Here is a 20,999-nt window from a genome sequence, read left to right on the forward strand (position 1 = left end):
AGTTCTTATATGGCTATTGCAAAGTATAACATAAATCTCTAAAGTGGTTGTTTTTGTTGAAGATTTTGAGTCTATTACCTATTTTGCAGTACTGTATTTTAAAACTGCTTATTTTTAATAAAATTAAGTTTAAAGGGCAGTAGGAAAGCAAAATTAATGACTAGCAAAACATGTAATGTCTTAGTAAATACCAGTGTATTTGCCTGGAAATAGAATTGTGTTAATGTCCAATAATCTAACTTGTATTGATTTTAAAAGTGTAAAAAGATTTTTAGAAATACAAAGTTATTCAATATATACCAAGGAAGAAAATAATTTTACTGTCATAAGCAACTATGGAAATAGAAAGCAGAATATTGTCATAACAGATAGTCAATAAATCATTTATTTTGGTTTGGAAGGGGATCATACATAAAGAAGATAGAATTTATGTAAATGGAGCTCAAAGGATACAAACATTTAATCTAATTTTTTCAGGAAGTAATACAATTACAGTGTAATGAGTTGTTTTATTTTTTATTTAATATTTTACATGCACGGATGTTTGTCTATCTGTGTGTCTCTGTCTATGTGTACCGGAAGAGTGCCTCAGATCCCCTGGAGCTGGAGTTGTGAGCAACCACCAATGCTGGGAGTGACCCAACCTCTAGAAGACAGCAGGTCTCACCTGATGAGCCAGCCCTGTAACTCTATTGATTGCTTTGAGAAAGAGAACGAGGACTGCTTTACATTTAGAACTTTATTTTCACAATATTAAATTTACTTTTAGTAAAAAGGAACAAGTTGAGAGAATAATGTTCTTAGGTAGCTTAATAGCAAAATGCAAATGAAAAAGAAAGTAGTCAAGAGTGAGTGATAAAAGTGAAGGACCGGGAATAAGTGTGGAGAGTAAAGAGTGAAGAGCAGCAGCATATTCTTCTTACGGGGAATCACAGCAACCCTACTATCCACACCGAGCCACTAGGTACACACAATTTTACACCTGTATTCATTTTTACAGAATATGTTAATACCAGGAAGGAAAATCCAGCATGAAATTTTGAAAGCGATTTTTATAATTAAATTATAGTCTTGAAACATTGAGGAATATTTAATAGAGTAAGTTGACTTGTTTCTTGCTTTTTTTATTCCTGGATATTTAAGAAATGTATGTATTTTTCAAGTGCAAATGAAGAATTTTTTTATTTCTTATCTGTGTATTGAGTATACCATTAAGTGAGTTATGGCAAAACATGACAAAAATATATACATTTTTATCTCTTCAAAAAGTTAGATCTACTTATACAGTTCAGTCCTGGAAATCTACTAGTCTGACAGAAGTGCTCCTCGGTATCACAGCTTTGGCTTCAAGGCTCCCCACATTTCTTTCGTTTGCTCTCTGGCTAGAGTGTCATCTGAGTAATCAAGACAGTTGGCATTCCACATGCCAATGCCCCGCAAGCCATAGTCTTGGACGTACGCTGCCTTCAGTGAGATGCTCCGGGGGTTGTCATACCACACTTGATGAAAATGGCCAGCAGGGTCCTATACAGAAGCAGTTAAGTGGGAAAGTTAGGCTGTTCAGTGCAACAGTGCAACACTGAAACACAAGGCTTGAAAATGCAATGAAAAATGTGATAGCAAGTCACTTTCCTGCTCTAATAGTTCATGGTTATACACATGGCCTTTCATTATCTTGTATTTCAGCAAGCGTGGATAGTACACAACCTAACCTATTTAGAGGCTTCTCTGCCTTAGGAGTCTTTATTTGATCTGTTCTAATGATTATCAACTAAGATGTACACTTTATCATTGTAGAGCATGGAGCTTTTAAATGTACAGACTCTAGTAAGACCTGGTGAACACCTGGTGATGAACTCATGAGGTCAAGGCAAGCCTGACCTACCCAGTGGGATCCTGTCTAGAAAAACACAAGACAAAACTAACAGTTCAGATTAATATATTTTCACTCTGCATAAAACATGTTGAATTAAATGCTTCTAAGGCACGTGCTGTGATGCATATTTATTTTATGTTTTAATATTCCATTGGGTAACTCTGATAATGCAACCTAGTTTAAAAAGAACAACTGCTACTATATATTAAAACCAGCACATTTATTTCTTTGTTTGATTATTTCTATTCCTTACAGTTTCTGGAAGTGTGCCAACCTAGGAGTTCAACAGATGAATACTGTTTGTGATAAATCAGCCAGGAGAACAGGTAATAAGAGTGGAGGAAGAAAGTGCTCCTTCCTAGGTCTTAATAATTGATTCTAAAAGGCTGTTGGAGGTGACTCCCCAGATGACTTTGCACAGAACTGCCGAAGAAGAGTAAATTAGACTGTGGTCATATACTTACCTTCTCTTCTACTCTGCACCACTGTCTCTCAAGAAACACAAGGGTTATTAGAAAAGATACAAGGAAAAGAACAAATGAAGGAGAAAAATGTATTAAGAGGAAAATCCAGCACCATAATAAATAATAATTTACTGTTGCTATAGGCATTAGGAAACGGCGTAAAGCAACCTGGATGAACGCCAGTACTGTTGTTATCTGTGGCAGCGCTCTTAGAATGAGTTTCTTGACAGCCCACTTGAAAGAGCAGTAGGAACATGGTAAACCAGCTGCAGTACGGTTCAGCCCGTAGGCTCATTCAACGCAGGCAAACCTCAGCCCTCACTCTTGGTGCACTGACTGCTGTAAGCCTGCTTGCAGTGTACATGGTTCTAGAATACATGAGTCCAAAATGAAGCTGCTCTTGCCGAAGAGAATAAAGACAGAATGATTCTTTTCAAACACAACAGAAACTTGATTGCATTGTGACTAAAATTGAAGACCCTAACAGTAACAACAGATTGTTGTTTAAAGTGCCATTAAATGGCCTCCAAGGCTCCCCAAAATGTTTCATGAATTACTTGGCCTCAAATAGTGTGTTCTAGATAGTGCTTACCAAAACACACTCAGTAAGATGAAAGGACTATCTCATACATAAGAGTTTAAACATAAAGAAATATAAGAAAAAATGTTATCAACCTTAATTTTATCAGTGGATACTGTGTATTGTGTTGAAAACCATACTGAATTCAATTAAAATATGCAACTAATACATGTGAATAAAAATATCTTAAAGTGTGTCTAGGAAGTAAAGAAAATATACTTAAAAACAAATCTATCTTTCAAAGGAACTAAAATGGTAGTTATATCAGAAGAGGGGATGGGGAAAATGGAGACACTCAAAGGACATGCTATTTTAGTCAAAAGAAATAAGTTGAAAAGATCTGCCAAATGTAAAGACCAAGGTAAAAGGGATTAGATATTGAAAAAAAAATTGCTGATTTTAACTGATTATGGTTTCATATACTTCTCACTATAAAAGAAGTCTGTGGAGTAAGATACCTGGTAGGTAACGGATTTAACAATCCCACAGTTTAGACAGTGTTAAAGCAGGTTGTATACCATAATTAGATACAGTTTTGTCAATTAAAAATGTTATTTTTTTAAAAAAAAATGAATTATGTTTCTGCATCTTCTCCCTTAGTGAATAAAAATTATAAAAATCCCTGTGCGTGACAGTATATGCTGTCACTACATACATTTCTAAATTATATATAATTGGTTACTATAATGACAAAATATTCTTCTCCTGCCTGGTTATAAAACAGGCTCCATGTTAAATAAATAACTTTGTGTATTACAACACTTTTTAAATATTTTAATATAATTCCGTACAATAGAAATTCCAGACCAACAGATATGGCCAAGTGTTTTCTAAATATATTTGGTCATAGCACATACATGCATATTTGCATATGTATGTATGTGCTTATATATAAAGAATGTTAACAGTCCTCAGAACAGAGGTCTAGTAATATTACTTTATATTGTATATAATATAAAAATATTACATCATACACATATATTAGGCATATAACTTTGATTCGGAAGTTTAGACAGCTTAGCACTATATATCTGTAGTAATGTGCTTGCAGTCAACTTTCTATAAGCAAGTATCAGATCCAGTCAGTAAAATATAAAGACGACATATAACTAATATTTCAATATTCCTTTAAAGTAACGTAATTCAAGGTAACTTTAAAGATAATTTATACTTAAAGTTTTTTAGATTTAAAACAAACAAACAAAAAAAGGTTTTACTTTTCCTAAAGGTGAATTGTGAAACAACAATTCTTTGCCTCTGGAATAGACATCTCTATTGCCACTTTTTTTTTAACCACACCCATAGTTCTTTTTTTAACCACACCCATAGTTCTTCAGGTTTTCTTATGTAATATTTTTGTTATTAACTTTTAACACTTCTTACAATTTGTTTTACTTATAAAATAAACTTTCTGGATGCCATTTTTTTTTCAATATGAAAATCTATTGTGACTCATCTACAGATCTCAGTTTCATTCCTACCTCTCTGGGTCTCATCAGAATCATTAAGCTATTTTGAAATAAGTAGAGATTTTCAAACATAAAACCTACTCTGGCCGAAGGCCTTTCAAAAGCAAATTACCTTAGCATAATTGTAAACTATTAAGGAAGTTCTGTTTGTAATACACATATTTTATAGAACTTTCAAAAGAAAATTGACCAAGCAGAGTAACTGCACTAGTAATGTAACTTGAATTGTTCCTCCAGGCAACTAAATGTCCTGGTTATATACACAATGAGGTTTATACACATAACCAGTAAAATTGATATTGCTACTGCCAAATATCTAGCCACAAAATGTGGAGTTATGAAAACCAATAACATAAATGCTCATAATTTGTGAAACTGTACCTTGTAGTTATAGTAAGGAGCTTGCTGGTCTTTATTCCATTGACTTCCAGAAACAGAACTATTTACTTGCTTCATGATTACTTTGTAGGGCACCTGATGCCCTGCAGCATCGCTACAAGGAGCCCCCCTAAAAGGGACCTTTGCAATGGTGCAAACATCATCCTAGAAATTTAAAAATGTTCATTTTATTAGTAAGCAAATGTTAAAAGCCAAATGAGAAAAATAATAAAAACTGTTAGAAATAAAAGATATTCTATGAAGAACCTGACTATACAGAAAAAATCATAAAATTTAATAATAAAGTAAACTATACAGCATTCAGAAACTTCCATTATTTTTAAAGAATTAAAAAGAAAGTTTAGGGCTGGAGAGATGGCTCAGAGGTTAGGAGCACTGGCTGGCTGTTCTTCTAAAGAGCCTGAGTTCAATTCCCAGCAACTACATGGTGGCTCTATAGTGAGATCTGGTGCCCTCTAATGGTAAGAAGGCACACGTGCAGGTCCACTGCTGTATAAATAATAAATAAAACTTAAAAAAAGTTTAGCCTTAAAATGTATTTCAAAACTTATTAAATAAAGTTTCATCTATTCAGAGCAGAACAAAATATATAATGGAGTAATATCACATAACAAATAAGTTGTTCTTACCTCTGAGAGATTGAGGCAGAGGTAATCATAGCCATACCAGGGAACACCCATTACGAGTTTCTTAGGGCTAATGCCCATCTTGATGTAGTCACTGTATCCTGGTCACATGGAAATAGAAAAAACATATAACTCTTTCATTTATGTATCTGTTAATAAGTATATACAAGCTGGGCAACCACACTAAACTTTAAATTTATAAAAACAGGTATATGTGCAGATGTAAGGTGGGTTTTCTTCTATGATGTCATAAAAGTTATCCCTTAAGAACTGGAAGTTCTATGTCTTGCTTTCTAAGCTGTTTCTTTTTAAATAAGAGACAATTTCCAATGCAGATGATATGGAGACAAAATACACAAAATATAATAGGAGAAGTGAAATTTTCAAGAAATCATACTAATTTTATGTGTTAACTGCTAACATATACTTGATATTTGAGATTCCAAAGCTTCAAAAAGATTCTACAAATCTTAAACTTTATGACAGTGACACTCAGAATTTCTTAAAGAAACTCAAGTGTTCCATGTTTAAACGTATTCTGTATGTTTCCTAATGGCTGCTGGAGATAAGAAATGTCCTCGCTCTTCTGCTGTGGTAACCTGTAGTTTAGTACACACAGACCATGAACGAGCTCTCCAGCTGCTCCTGAGAGTGTTGACTGGCTGGGTCTTGTGCAGGTCTTATGTCCGCAGCCAGAGCTGCTGGGAACGTGCAACTGCATCACCACATCATAACTGGAAGACACTTTTGTTATGGGCTCCTCAACTCTACTTCTTAGACTTTCTGTGCACACAAGTGTTCCTGACCTGTGTGTGTGTGTGATACAGAGTACCCATGAGTTCCCATTTGTGGTTGAGTATATATGGTTGAGTCCATATATGGTTATTGTTTGTACTCTGACTCGCTGTGAATTTCCGCATTAACTTCCATAATATTAAACAAAAATATCTTGGCATACGACAAGAGTAAAAGCACCCATTTCTGATTTGAGTTCCATCTCATCTATAATGTAGGAGCAATGATAATATAGCTGTCCCATAAAACTATGATAAGTAAACAAAATTTTCCAATTTTTTAAAATACGAAAGTTCTCCAATTTACTTTTATTCTTTGAATTTTATTATATTTTATTATTTAGAATATATTTTATTATATTTATAAAGCATGCTTTTATATAGAAAGTGTATAAATGATTTAAACATGCTAAAAGGTACCTTGGTATCTGAGGTTTGGGAATAAATATCACTAATTAAGTGATCATTTCTTCGAGTCTTACCAGTTAACGTCTGATTGTAGGGAGCATTGGCTGCTGCAGTACATTCTGACCAGATCTGACTCTGCTCATCGTAAGACATCACAAAGAGAAAGTCACAGGCATCCGCAAGCCCAGTGTAATTATAGCACCTGTTGTCTATATTCTTTGGTGACCAAGCTACATCAAAGGTTACCTGTGAAAAAAACTACATATTATTTTATATAATGTGACAAAGTATATCAGATTTTTATTTTTCTTGCCTTGTTCTACTCAAGAATAAGGAAGTGCTTGTAATGTATGCATATGGGAGCTGACACGTGTAGACAAGGTCTAATAAATACATTTTGTTACTACATTGGACTGGCCTGCATCTGGATCTGGATACACAAGCACCAAGAGAGAACACTGTAAAGAAAAAGAATTTCAAATCCAAAGGCTGGGCTAGGAACTCCCTTATTGAAAGAAGCAAGTTCAATAATAACACCCAATGTGGGGCCCCTGGATAAGTGGAAAATGAAGCCACATGAAAAGAAATCAAATACAGAGACTTTAAAGTCCTGTGAAGGCTACGTAGATCACCTGTTGGTTCTGCCTGATGGTTAATCCCTGATTGAAAAATATATACACAGTAGGGTGGCCCAAGATGACACACAGTCGGAGGCTTTACTCATCAACTCAAATGCTTAATGCATCACTTAAATGATCTTAGTTTCTGGAAATAACCAAATGAAACAGGTGATGAGTTATGCTTTACTTTGAATAGTGATCAACAAGAATGAGTCTCTTAAAATGTGTTTTTTCCCTTAACTCTTAATAAATTTTATTTTAATGTGTAGAAACATTCTAACATTCCCTCAAGTGTTTCCCTTAATTAGGCACCCAGTAAACACCAGTTACTATAAAATGAGTCTTTATGTAAAATCTTTATATTGTGTCTAATTTATCTTATCAGACTTTCAGACTTTTTCAAAGTTTTCCCTATGCTTCATTGAGAATTAACAGTTTTACAACAAATGGCTATGAAGCAAAGGTTTACATATTGGACCCATTTTATCACTGTCTCTTCTTATCAAATGGGAGCTGTATTACAGTAGTAAAGTGAGTAAGTACATATACGCCAGAGGTTCTCAACCTTCAAAATGCTGTGACAATGTTGTGGTGGGCCCAACAATACAATTATTTTTGCTGCTACTTTATAACTGTAATTTTGCTACTGTTATGAATTGTAATGTAAATATTTTGGAGTGGAGCTTTGCCAATGGGTTGCAGCTTACAGGTTGAGAACCACAGCTCTAAGCAGTTAGCACTCCAATCTGCTCTGTTACTATTTATATATCCTGAACTAAGAGTATTTTCACTTGAATGGCCCCTCACAGTTTCTCGCCAGCTTCAGAGAGGGCAGTGGTTAGAGAGAAGAAAGCCAAAGCCTTGGGTTTCGGTGTTAGCTCTTGTGGCCAGCTCTTTACATCTGTGGCCGCAGTTCTACAGCACTGTTTCTACTCCAGGCTCTCTAGTTTGTTTTCTGAGACCAGCCTAAGCTTTTTTTTTTTTTTTTTTTTTTTTTTTTTTTTTTCTGAGACAGGGTTTCTCTGTGTAGTCTGGCTGTCTTGGACTCACTTTGTAGACCAGGCTGGCCTTAAACTCACAGCAAGCCTCCTGCCTCTGTGCCTCCCCAGTGCTGGGATTAAAGGCGTATGCCACCACACGCAGCTCCAGCTTGTGAAGTTTTAAGACATGTCAAGAATGACTCCTTTTTGAGTGGTCTATCACTTGTTCTGTTTCTTCTTTTTTTTTTTTTTTTTTTTTTTATGAAGTTTTCACATATTATTTCAAGATTAGCCCTGTATAAATCAGGGCCACCAAGATAGCTTAGGGTAAAGGCACTTGCCACCAAGCCTAGAGACTTGAGTTTGTTCTCTGGAACTGACAGGAGGAGAGAGCTGACTCCACAGCATTGTACACACACACACACACACACACACACACACACACACACACACGCACCCACCTGCCTGCCTGCACACACATATTTATACACAGACTAAGCTAACATAAATTAAAAAAAATTAATTCAACAATTATTTATCAAACATTTCCTGAGGACAAGAGTGATGCCATTATCCCAATCTAAGCTCTAACTATCTACTTCTAGATAACTACCACTTACTAGTGGTACTTCATTTCTCCTCTAAGTTTACTGATCGCTACAGGATGATTTTCTACTGTCACCTGTTATATACTGAATAAAATGCATTTTCCCAGCCTGATATTCTGAATCTTTCACAATCTGGTCTTTGTACCTTTTCCCCCATAAATATGAATTTCATGTAATATATTCACCTAATATAAATCTGACCCCTCAAAAACAAACAAAAAAATTAGAATTTGGTTTAGCTAGTCCTTTTGACCTTGTCCTTTCATTGTAGGTTAATTAGGACTGGCAAACAGATTGTTGTCCTCATGCCAATTCTAACCCTCTACTAACAGAGAATGAAGGTAATTTTTCTGAGACCAAAATTTTAGAGGCATATGCTACTCTGAATGCCAAGCATTTGCTTTTGCTGATCTACGCTGAAAACCTGAATTCCACTGGAAACTGATAAACATTTCTGTTGGAGGTTGGTCTAATGCTAATTACTGGCGCTCAAGATCTGGTTACTGGGCCCCCAGACACCCATCCTTGTTGTGTAAACCTGCCTAAAACATGCCTGATTGGTTCATTAAATGGCCTATACCTGAGCCTGGCAGAATGGGGTAGGCGTGGCTAGGCAGATGGATGGGAAGGAGGAGGATGATAGGTTAGTGTGGAGGAAAAAACCATGTAGCTGAGGAGAAGGGACTCCCATAATGGCATGGAAAGGCCCAGATGAAGAATAAAAACAAGTACCATGGGATTATGTATTGAAGGTGTTCTGCCCAGTTCACGAACCCCAAAAGACCAGGAATAAACAGACTCCGCTGTAAATACATGAGGTTCTTTTTATTATAAATCATTACAAGCTGCAGCTTGGGCCCACACCCTCCACCGCCAAAGCCGTGAGAGCTGAGCGCCTGTGCTCAGGTTAGTTGGGTGATTTAAAGAGTCCGGTCCATCCCAGCATGCCCAAGGCAGGGGCGATTCCTGCCTGGCAAGCATCTATTGATCAAAACGCTACATTTTGAATTGATTGCCTATAGGAAGGTCCCCAAACCATTAATGATCTGGTGTCCCTCCCTAGGGGGATTGGCCAGTTTCCTAGCAACTGTACCTCTAGTGGGTGGGGAAAGAATGCAGTAAGGCAGTTCTTCCCCTTAGGGCATTACTGGACTTGTTCACCCAGCTAGCCTTAGTTCAGGCCTTAAACTTTAATAATAACTGCTGATTTTTAACTTTTTGGTCTCTCAAAGGCAGACCAGATGAGGAGGATTAAGATGGATGCCAATGGATGGGTACTGGGAAATGGATGGTGAGGATATTGAGACAGTATAAGGAAAATATTATTATGCCCAAGTCTTGTGGGCCCCAAAGACCACCAAGGACCCAATTTTGATGCAAATGCAGTAAGGTTTTTGTTACAAGCTCAAACTTTTCAAGTGTAGAACCCTGAGCTCAGGGAGAGAGAAGTTTTTAGGGTTATAGCAAGGCTTGGGAAATTCCAGCTTAGCAGTCACACAATTGGGTGACACTCAGCACAGGCAAGCTTGTTACAAAGTGATGTGGCTAATATTGAGTGAGCTATCTGTAGACTTCAGGAATGTTAGGTATTTCTGTGCCTTGAATGTTCTACTATAAGGTCGGTGGGCTACCCAGCACAGATGCTCCACCCTGAGATAAGATACCTTCCCATTCTTGTAATTACCTCCAGGCTATTCCCTGGTTAGGGAATTTTCTATAGCCTAGTTCCTAGGACTGGTGACTTTTGGGGGAGGGGAATCAGGCCTGGTTCTCTCATTATCTGCCTAGCCCAAGGTGAATAAGGCAACTGTAAATCTAACAGGCATCTGTGTCATATTATTTTTGATAGCAGGTTAGATGATACCCCCATTATAATCATAAATATATAATCTGAGTGTAAGGATTATGCCACCATCCCATTCTAGACCATAAATTTTCTTACCACTAGACAGGATCATCCTTGTGTTATAATTTTACCAGTGTGTCTCAAATTCGTGACAACCAGCTGATTGCCTGATTGTATAGACCATTTAATGAACCAATCAGCAATTGGGTGTTGGTATGGTGCTCAGTGTATACAAATGCTGAACTCTGGGCCCCAAGATCTGGTTATAGTCCAGACAAGTGCACTGTCACATACTCTGATCAATGTTGTGTAAACTTTGCTCCCCAATTATCTGACTGGTTAATAAAGATTCTGACAGCCTGTAGCCGGGCAGAAGAGAGATAGGCAAAACTTACATTCCCTGGCTTGGGGTCTCAAATAGGGACCAAGAGGCAGAGGAGAAGGAGGAAGATAAGAAAGGACGTCACCATGAGGAATTGGCCTGATGGAGAGAAACAAGCCCAGGTAGGACCAATAGGGCAAGTAACTTGGGGCGTGTGGCTGGGATGTAGCCAGACTAGCTTAAAGGATTAGTATAAATGGATATCTGCCCAGTTATCGAGCTTAAAGCTTGTTAATAAATATAAGTCCCTGTGTCATTTATTTGGGAGGTAAAGCGATGATTAGAAAACGACCTCTGAAAAAATACATACTATCTACTGCAACCAGCCCTACGAGAATCACCTGATCCACACAATAAAAATGGAGTTTCCCAAGCTCTATCCCACCCTCAATGAATTAATGTTAGGAAATTTTAAATAGCTTTTCCATGTAATCCTAGGTCAAGTTCCAGAATCATTGGCTTACAGTAAGATGCTCTACCTTGGATGAATATTACATGTATATATAATAGATACTCAGAATATATTCATTATACATATTTTATATAAGGGTGGTTTCTGTATTCATAAATTCTACAAAATACAAAAAAAAAGTTTGCTAATTTTCTGTACTGAACATGTGTGGATATATTTTTTAAATCAACAATCAATGTAATAGCTTTGTATATAACATATTGTACTAGGTATATCAATAATGTAAAGATGATTTAAAGTATATGGGCAGTGTTGTATAGGTTATATTGAATACTTTGCCATTTCATGACTTCAGCATCGATAGATTTTGATATCTACTGGAAACAATCTTCCATGGATACCAAGAACAATATGTGTGAGTCTACTTAAATATTTTGGCTTTATTGAGCCAGCATCTCACTATGTAGCCCAGGCTAGCCTCGAACTCCCAGTCTCCCTGCCTCTACCTAAAGCACTAAAATTAGAGACATGTATCATCACAGCTGGCAGGATTTTAAATGTTTAAAAACAGGGATAATTAATGTGTTCAGTAATTTTCTTTTCAGTGCTGGAGCGTATCCCAAGGGCCTTGTGCATATTTCTAGAAGTGACTCTCTAGTATGGATATATGTGTGTGTGCACAGGGCTTTAGGTTTTTATTTTTTATGACCCTGAGTTTTCTTTCTTTCTTTTTTTTTTTTTTTTTTTTTTCTGAGACAGGGTTCTCTGTGTAGTCCTGGCTGTCCTGGAACTGACTCTATAGACCAGGCTGGCCTCAAACTCACAGACGCCAGCCTCTGCCTTCAGAGTGCTGCCATCATGCCCAGCGACCTGTTTTCTGAATGTGCAGGCAGTTTAACAGTCCTGATCCAAAGGCACATTGCTCCCTGCTACTTATACATTGTCTGCAGGATTCCTTGTGCTGAGATCTGCTCTAATTATTCTCCTGGCCTACTGCCACAGTTCAGCTGGTTCTATAGAATTATTCCTTTGACCTTTCATGGGCCCTGAGTTCTTTGCCAATAACAGAGACTACAGAGAGTGAGACATTTCTGCAGCACCTCCCCTCCTTAGTGCCTGCTTTTTCTGCCTATATACTAGTAAGAGCCAGGTCGGGCCCCCTTGCTTCTTGCTGCCCCACACACAGCCTGTATTGCTGCAGACAGGTGGGCAGATAGATGGAACAATCCCAATATTGACATCAACAGAAACTTAGGACCTTAAATAATAGTAACACAACAGAAAAGGTGTTCTGGGAAATATGTGTAGACACTCTTTCAGCATTGAAATAAAGATTTCATTAGTCACATTTTTTTTTTGTGAATATGTTTTGATTAAAAACTAACAACAAAGAATGAATACTTACCTGTGAGCCCTCAATCTCACGATGGAAATACTCTGTGGTTTCTTTGACCAAAGCTGTCAATGCTTCGTATTCAGGTGATGAACAATTAACTTCTTGTTCTATGTCTATATTAATTCCATCCATATGTTGTGTTTTGGCCAAATCAACTTTTTGAGCTATCCATGATGCTCTGAAGGCAGGATCAATGATATCCTTCAGGGAGACATCACCTTTGGAAGAAACACATATCTATATAGATGGTTTTCATAATTAAAAGTCATTTACTTCACAAAGCCACTCCCAAAGAGATCAAAATATCTTTGAAACACATTATAAATTTTGGAATATTAAGCCTCTAATTTGCTGTCCAACTTGAGAAATAGCATGCCAAATAACAGCCACTGCTTACTAATCTTCAAAATGGTCATTATGTGTAAAATCATCCTCAGTTCAGCATGCTATAAGTAGGCAATCACATTTGCTCAAAAACAAGAAATGCTTTTATTTAATTTTTTTAATCTATATTTGTGGAATAGATGTAGCAGTATCTACAATTAGCTTGGATACAGAAACTAACAATACAGAAATATGGTATATTTACACCATGGATTACTACTCAGCAATTAAAAACAAGGAAATCATGAAATCTGCAGGCAAATGGTGGGAACTAGAAAAGATCATCCTGAGTAAGGTAACCCAGAAGCAGAAAGACACAAATGATACATACTCATTTATAAGTGGATATTAGCCATATAATATAGGATAAACATACTAAAGCCCTAAAGAAGCTAAACAACAAGGAGGACCCTAGGGAAGATGCTTAATCCTCATTCAGAAGGGCAAACAGAATAGAAATCGGAAGTAGGAGAAGACAAGGAACAGGACATGAGCCCTCCACAGAGGACCTCAGAAAGACTACCCACCAGGGTATCGAAGAGGATACTGAGACTCATAGCCAAACTTTGGGCAGAGTGTCAGAATCCTTATGGAAGAAGAGGGAGATAGAAAGACCTGGAGGGGACAGGAACTCCACAAGGAGAAAAACAGAGCCAACATACCTGAGTCCAGGGGTCCCCTGCAGAGAACAATACTCCAACTAAGGACCATGTATGGAAAGGACCTAGATCCCCTGTTCAAAGGAAGCCCATTGGCCGCTCAGTTTCCAAGTGGGCCAGTAAGGGGTACAGGAATTGTCTCTGACATGAAGTCAGTGACAGGCTCTTTGATCACCGCCCCCACCTGAGGGTGCAGCCTTGCCAGGCCACAGAGGAAGATGATGCAGCCAGCCTAGATGAGACCTGATAAGTCAGGGTCAGAAGGGCAGGAGGACCTCCCCTATCAGTAGGGAAAGGGCATAGAGGGAGAAGAGGGAGGATGGGTGGGACTGGGAGGAGACAAGGGAGGGGGCTGCAGTGGGGATACAAAGTGAATAAATTGTAATAAATATATAAATTAAAAAGAAATTTTAAAGAAATCTGTATTTGTGGAATAGATGTAGCAGGATCTACAACTAGGTTTTGAAAAAAGAGGCATAAAAAGACTATAGTAAACAATGCACATATGTGTTCCCATTGGCTAGACACATGTGTTTGCTAAAAACATACCTTTCAGCACTACTCTGGCTCCTTTGGAATGAGCATAGCACATAAGTTCTGAGTCATATTTTCCAAAAACTGCCACAGTTGTAATCTGTGACCAGTCAAAAGATCTCCAGGTTTTCTGTCCAACATCAAATACAAAGACCTGCCAGGAAAACAGGGGTAGGTACCAGCACTTAAACTGAGATTATCACACTGACATCCAGATATGTGAACCACCTCCATATGTCAGACACTGCAGCAGGCACTGGGCACTGAGAGTGCAGGACGAAGCCATCAGGTTATCAATATAACCGCTGCCTGGAATTAGTACTGGCTAGTGTTGAGGCCTGAAGACAGAAAGAACACAGTCACCATAAACATTTAGTATGGCAGATGCCAAGAATTTAGAGAACGCCAAAAAGAACCAGAGAATGGTTAATCCGGGATAAATCATGAAAGGCTATATCAGTAAGTCAGCCCTGTTCCAAAGTTAGTATCCTGAGGGAAATAGAGCAAAAGCATTTTTATTTAATAAAACACCTTACTGTAACAGACTCATGTAAAATCGCCACTGTAATGGACTCATGTAAAACTGTCACTCATTGAGATTAAGGCAGCCACTCAAACACAAACAGCATCTCACTGAACTTCTGAATAGACTGAACGACCATTTTGAAGCCATGGAGCTTCACTTCAGGTTTTCTACTTTTACTAGCTATTACAGTTTTACACATTTGTCCATCACACACACACATAACTGTGACAGACTTGAAATAAGAAAAACCATCTGTTGTACATGTGCTTATGTGTTCTTTTGCCTGCATTAATCCCCACCTAATGTTAAGTTTTTAAAAAGGAAAAGGAATGCATTCTAGAAAATTCCCTTCAGACTAAAAGACTGGCATTTAATTTTCTTACCCACCTTTTTACCTTTCAGAATATGCATAGTTAATTTTTTTCTGCCAAGCAATTATCCAATAAAGTAACTACACACAGAATGTGAACTGAATGGCCCAAGGCCCAATGTTTTTAGTCTCATATTTAGGACTCAATTTATTAAAAAACAAAAATAACAAAAACTAAGTCCTTTGGTATAATAGCAATCACCCTCAGTCTTGAATATACAAAGGAAAGGGGTGTTAGGTCTGGCACTGTGGAGAATGGTATCTTAGGTTAACAATTACTGGGATGAAACCCCAGGACCAAAGCAAGTTGGGGAGGAAAGGATTTATTCAGCTTAGGTTTCCACATCTCAGTTCATCTTCAAAGGGGATGAGGGCAGGAACTGGTCAGGACAGGTCAGGACAGGCTCCTGGAAGCAGGAACTGATGCAGAGGCCATGGAAGAGGGCTCCTTGCTGGCTTGCTCACTCACTCACTCTCTCTCTCTCTTTTTTTTTTTTAATAGAACCCAGGAACACCTGCCCAGGGATGGCACCGTCCATAATGGCCTGGGCCCTTCCTCGATGATCACTAACTGAGAAAACGCCCTACAGGCTTGCCTATAGCAGGATCTCATGGCATTTTCTGAATTGAGGATCCCTCCCCTCTGATGACTCTTAGCTTGTGTCAAGTTGACATAGAACCACCCAATACAAATGAGGTTCGTCCTCAAAGCACAGTTCAGTCCCCAGTATTTCCCCCACACAAAAATACATGCAATGGGGAGGGAGAGTCATATAATCTAGTCTTCCCTTTCAGGAAATAAAAAGCTGGCAAAGGCCTCATTTACTACAAATATAAGAATGAGGATAATTTGTGTGTGTGTGTGTGTGTGTGTAATTCAAAATTCTCACAATACTATGTCATCCACTAAGTATTGGGTGCCACAATAAATCAGACTATTACAAAACCACTTAACTGTGGGGAAGGGCTTTAGGCTGAAACAGCTGAGTGCCTGGAATTCCTACTTACCGAATCAGAACCAGCCAACTAACTAATCTCTAACTAGGTTTCTTAGTTAGGGTTTCTATTGCTCTGAAGAGACACCATGACCACAGCAAATCTTGCAAAGGAAAACATTTAATTGAGGCTGACTACAGTTCAGAGGTTTAGTCCATTATCCTTATGGAGCAAAGCATGGTGGCATGCAGGCAGACATAGTGCTAAAGAAAAAGCTGAGAGTTCTGCAACATAACATCAGGCCTGGCTTGAGCTTTATGAGACCTTAAGGCCTGCCCCCACAGTGACACACTTCCTCCAACAAGGCCACACCTAATAGTGCCACTCCCTACAGGACAACATTACATGAGTGCATGGGGCCACTCCTCTTCACACCACAGTAGGTAAGTCCCACCAGATCATATACAAAAGCTAAACAGCTATCCATTTTCAGCTAGCTAATTACATCTTTCCCAGATTTTTAAAAAAAGATTTATTTTATGTAGATGAGTGCTCTATCTGCTTGTACACTTGTATGCCAAAAGAGGGCATCTGATCCCAGAATAGGTGGTTGTAAGCCATCACGTGGTTGCTGGGAATTGAACTCAGGACATCTGGAAGAGCAGACCTTGCTCTTAACCGCTGAGCCATCTCTCCAGCCCCTTGCCCATAATTTAACGTCTGAGCTTTTTATGATTTGAGTGCTGCCAATGACCACAGCTCAAAGATGGTCCTTTTAAAAAAAAAAAAAAAAATGCTACTTTTCCACAGAAAGCAGAGTCTACAAAGATACTTTCACTATTTTTTTTTCTGAACAATGTGTGCAAACACAAGCATTTAAATATGTCTCAAAACCCAAGATTAAGGGCCAAAAATTGTTTCTTCTTGTACTATTTTTTTTAAGCACTCCACCCTATGACCTTTCCGACTTCTTCCAGGTCCAGCTTACTGTCATCAACTCCAGTTATATGGTTTTACCATTGCTTCAAGAAAGAGTGTGAAGTCCACAGTCCTTTATAAACTCTTATGTTGGGTTAAAGGAAAATACTCGAACATTTGTTTTTGCCACCTTCCTGGGTGGGTGAGCGTCCATAAACTAAGGAACTAATCCGTATCAAGTGCAAAGGTCAGCAGGACCTTCTGCCTTCCGATGTACTACCGGAGGCTGAGGCTCTCTCTTACTAAACATGCATTGCCTTGGAAACGGAGAACAGGTTCTCCGACACCCTGCGCGGGAGGCTGAGCGGGTAGGGAGAGGGGCTGGCCTTGGGGGTGCGGGGAGGCATTAGCGCGCTCAAGCAGGCGCTCTCAGGCTGAGGGAAGTTGCCCAACCTCTGCGCCCAGGGTTCCCGTCTACAGGGAAGGAAAGATGAAAAGAGGAAGGCTCGGGGTGCTCTGAGCGCCACAACTTCTCGTACAGCCTTGAGTACCAGATAGCAAAGTGGGTGCTGACCTCGAAGTCGCGGCGATAGCGGATCGGTCGGCAGAGCGCAGCCTCTGAGCACGGGCAGTCCCCGGCCGAGAGCCGTGCCAGCAGCGGCAGCAACAGCAGAGTGAGTCCGGGGACATAGCTTAGCGCCATGCCGGGGCTGGAGGCTGCAGGGAAGACAGCTCCTGAGGGGCGGGCCCTGGGGGCGGGGCCCGTGGTTGGAGGGGCGGGGCTTGCCGCAAAACAACTGCGAGATTGGGCCCTGCTGCCGGATAGGTGGGCCTTAGGGGCGGGGCCTGTGCTGGACGTTGGAGAGGCGGGGCTTGCTGCCGAGTGGGTGGGAGCCTAGTGCTCACCGCTGGGAGCGCTGCTTAACTAAAAGTAAGACGCCGCATATCCCCCCCCACCCCAAGCTCCCTCCACTCCAGTGCGTGGACGGGCCAGGGCTCTACCATGTTTCTCCTCTCCATCATTCTGGTTCCATACCATGCCATGGTTGTGAAAGTTTTCTGCTCATTCCTCTTAAAACTGTCTTAGAACACTTGCGTAGTATTGCTCCCCTCCGGTGGACCCTGCCTGAGGTTCGGCCCAATGATTGGCCTGTGGTAAACAGTCTACTGTGAGACGCCGAGAGCACCTGTTTTCTCCTTAAAACTCGGATTCGATCTGTTTGACACCCTTCTAGGCATTCTTTTCCAATTCCCTATACAGTATGTTAAAAAAAAATGTAAAATAGATGGAGCGCTATATTGTCAGATATTACCGATGTTTGGCTAAGTGGGTACTGTGATTTCCAGCATAAAATAAGGTGGATTTAAAGATAAACTCCGTGTAGTGACCTTGCATGAGAGTTACGACTTCATGAAAACCCTTCCCTTTGCCGTTAGAACACGACAGGGGAGTTCCAGCAGGCTCATCAGGTCCTGGGGTGTGGCTTAGATTGCTCTGCTCAGCCAGAGCAGTGAACACTAGAACAGTTTGAAAATTACTGCGATTCCTTGGGGATTCTCCTGTTTAGGTATCAACAGGAATAAACATTCTCTTTATGGCTATAAAGGAAACTGAATGTCATTAAACTCCTAACAACTAAAACACCAATTATAGCATATGAATTTAAATTTATTGTAAACCCCCTGAACACCAATAAAAATTTAAGTGATATAAATTTTTCCCAGAACCAAAATGTTATCAAAATAAAAACTGCTTTGAGCTCTCTCAGAAGATAACTAAAAACAGAATAAATTAATATATTTCTAGTCTTTGCAGATTGGAAAGGCTGGAACCCAGATTTGCTTTCCTGTCTTAGTTTCTCTGCCTGTTGTAGTATTAAAAGGACACCTAGGACAGTTTGGTTGTTTCTTTTTTTTTTTTTTTTTTTTTTGCTCATGGTTCTAGGGTGCAGTCTACTATGGCAATGAAGTCAAGGCAACAGGATCTTGAAGCAGCTAGTCACCATCAGAATGCTGGGTGAATGCAGCAGGCGCTGAGCAAGCCTTGCCCTTTATAATGAAGTCTAGGAACTTCATTATACCCCAGAAACGGTGCAGAGTCTCCTCAACATGCTGAACTTCCCCCACCAGAAGTAAGCCTGGAGGCTTGTCACTTCAGTTATCCTAGAGCAGTCAGGGGGACAGTTGACACTATCACATTCCATCATTTTGAAGTCTTCTTGAGGGATGCAGGAGCTGCATTCTTCAGTCCCCTGCGATGAGTGTGGACTTTTGCTCCACTACTTCTCTCACTGCTCTGACAGGCATTTGAATCCTAACCCTTTCATCAGAGTAGTAGTCGTGCAAAGTAGGCACGGTTTTCGGCTTCTTTTTACAGTGAAGTTAAATCAGAGGTGGATGGTCCAAGGCACAGATGATACTAAATGTAAAGCAGGGATTTGACCTGAGCTTGCCTTAGTAGGTACTCTTGTTTTCCAGTATTTTTCCATCTAAAACCTGATTTGTGCCTCAAGGATTGATTTTTGTTTGAAGCTCCAAGGCAGTGATCTAACAGTGATGCCAGTGATCTCCCTTTTCCATCACCTGGCCTTTGAGCAGGTAGCTGCCTGCTCGGGTAAAATTGCACAGCACCTCAGGGCCACAGCGCCTCCATTTTTAACGGTAATCTCTTCTTGTTAGGTAAGTGTACAGACCATTTTATGGAGGTAGAGGAAATAGCATTAGCGTGATGGTTAAAACAGACATAAAGGCTGCAGTACAGGTCATTGTTGTAGAAAACATAAAACCAATAATGTTTATTATTAAAAGCCAATAATTATGGTGGTTTTATTTAACCCGCTATCAAATCAATAAAAGACACAGACACCTGTTGTATTTAAATAAGCTTTGTTTCACCTGGGGCTGGACAGATATTACCCCCTAGTCTACCTTGACACCTCTCAGCCACACATCCCATACCATTTGGCTTAACCATTTGGCTTAATCACTCCTATCTGGACTCTTCCCATTTGTTACCTCCATAAATACTTGCACATGCTTTCTATCTGGGCTGGGCCTCTCCACACCATTCTCAGAGTTCACTCCCCCAACCCATGCGGTTCTTTACCTCTCCCAGAGAGTCTCTTTCTTCTTTCCTCTCCCTGTCTCTCTCTTTCCTGTGATCCCTCTCTCCTCAAACTTTGGCCATACCTACCTCATTTCTGCCCTGTCCAGGTGCACAGGCATTTATTCAGCCAATCAGGGATAATTTGGAGGCAAGGATCACAAACATCATTTTGGTAAAAGATGCTCGTAAAAGACAGCCAGCAGACCACAGGAAGCAAAATAACTCACCATCAAACACAAAGCACCAGGCCCTGCTGTTACAGGTCATGAGAGCTTCTAGAATCCCTCAGGCCGTCATTACCTATCTTTGAACAAGATCTGGGGAAGTCCCGCCTCACATTCATCTTTACCTTCCATAGGTGTAGGTTTCAAAATTGGGAATTGTGTTGCATGTCATCAATACCAGCACCCAGGAAGCAGAGGCAAGCACACTGCTGTTGAGTTCAAAGCCAACCTGGTCCACACAGTGAATTCCAGGACAGCCAGAGCTACACAGTGCAACCCTATCTTAAAAAAAAAAAAAAAAAAAGAAAAGAAAAGAAAAAAAGAAAAAGAAAAAGACAATAGGTTTCAGCTCTTGCCTGGCTCTTCCAGAATGCGCTTAGCATCTTATTAAGCAACATAGCCTTTTAAAGAAAACTAATAACTGCAGATAATTTCCTACCCTTGGGCTGGAAACTGTCTTATTTCTGCCCCTTTATCTCGGG

General features: G+C 39.5%; 2 protein-coding genes across 2 annotated transcripts in view; one reads left to right on the plus strand and one right to left on the minus strand.

Annotated features, from left to right (window-relative positions):
- Nucleotides 1-6,798, plus strand: part of Spata1 (spermatogenesis associated 1) — a 39,352-nt gene extending 32,554 nt beyond the window's left edge. The window contains exons 14-15 of the mRNA XM_055614421.1: nt 2,132-2,202; nt 6,711-6,798. Of these exons, the coding sequence (XP_055470396.1) occupies nt 2,132-2,154 (23 nt within the window). The 3' untranslated portion in view covers nt 2,155-2,202; nt 6,711-6,798. The remainder of the gene's footprint in view (nt 1-2,131; nt 2,203-6,710) is intronic.
- Ctbs (chitobiase) lies at nt 368-17,909 on the minus strand. Its single transcript, XM_055614422.1, has 7 exons — nt 17,762-17,909; nt 14,453-14,591; nt 12,870-13,078; nt 6,691-6,862; nt 5,418-5,515; nt 4,771-4,932; nt 368-1,524 (listed from the first exon to the last, which is right to left on the minus strand). The coding sequence occupies exons 1-7, from the start codon at nt 17,888-17,890 to the stop codon at nt 1,333-1,335; spliced, it is 1,101 nt and encodes a 366-aa protein (XP_055470397.1). The 5' UTR covers nt 17,891-17,909; the 3' UTR covers nt 368-1,332.
- Nucleotides 17,910-20,999: the final 3,090 nt, after the last annotated feature.

The sequence above is a fragment of the Psammomys obesus genome, unplaced genomic scaffold (assembly GCF_907164565.1).
Source record: "Psammomys obesus unplaced genomic scaffold, mPsaObe1.curated_primary_1811, whole genome shotgun sequence".
NCBI lineage: Eukaryota > Metazoa > Chordata > Mammalia > Rodentia > Muridae > Psammomys > Psammomys obesus.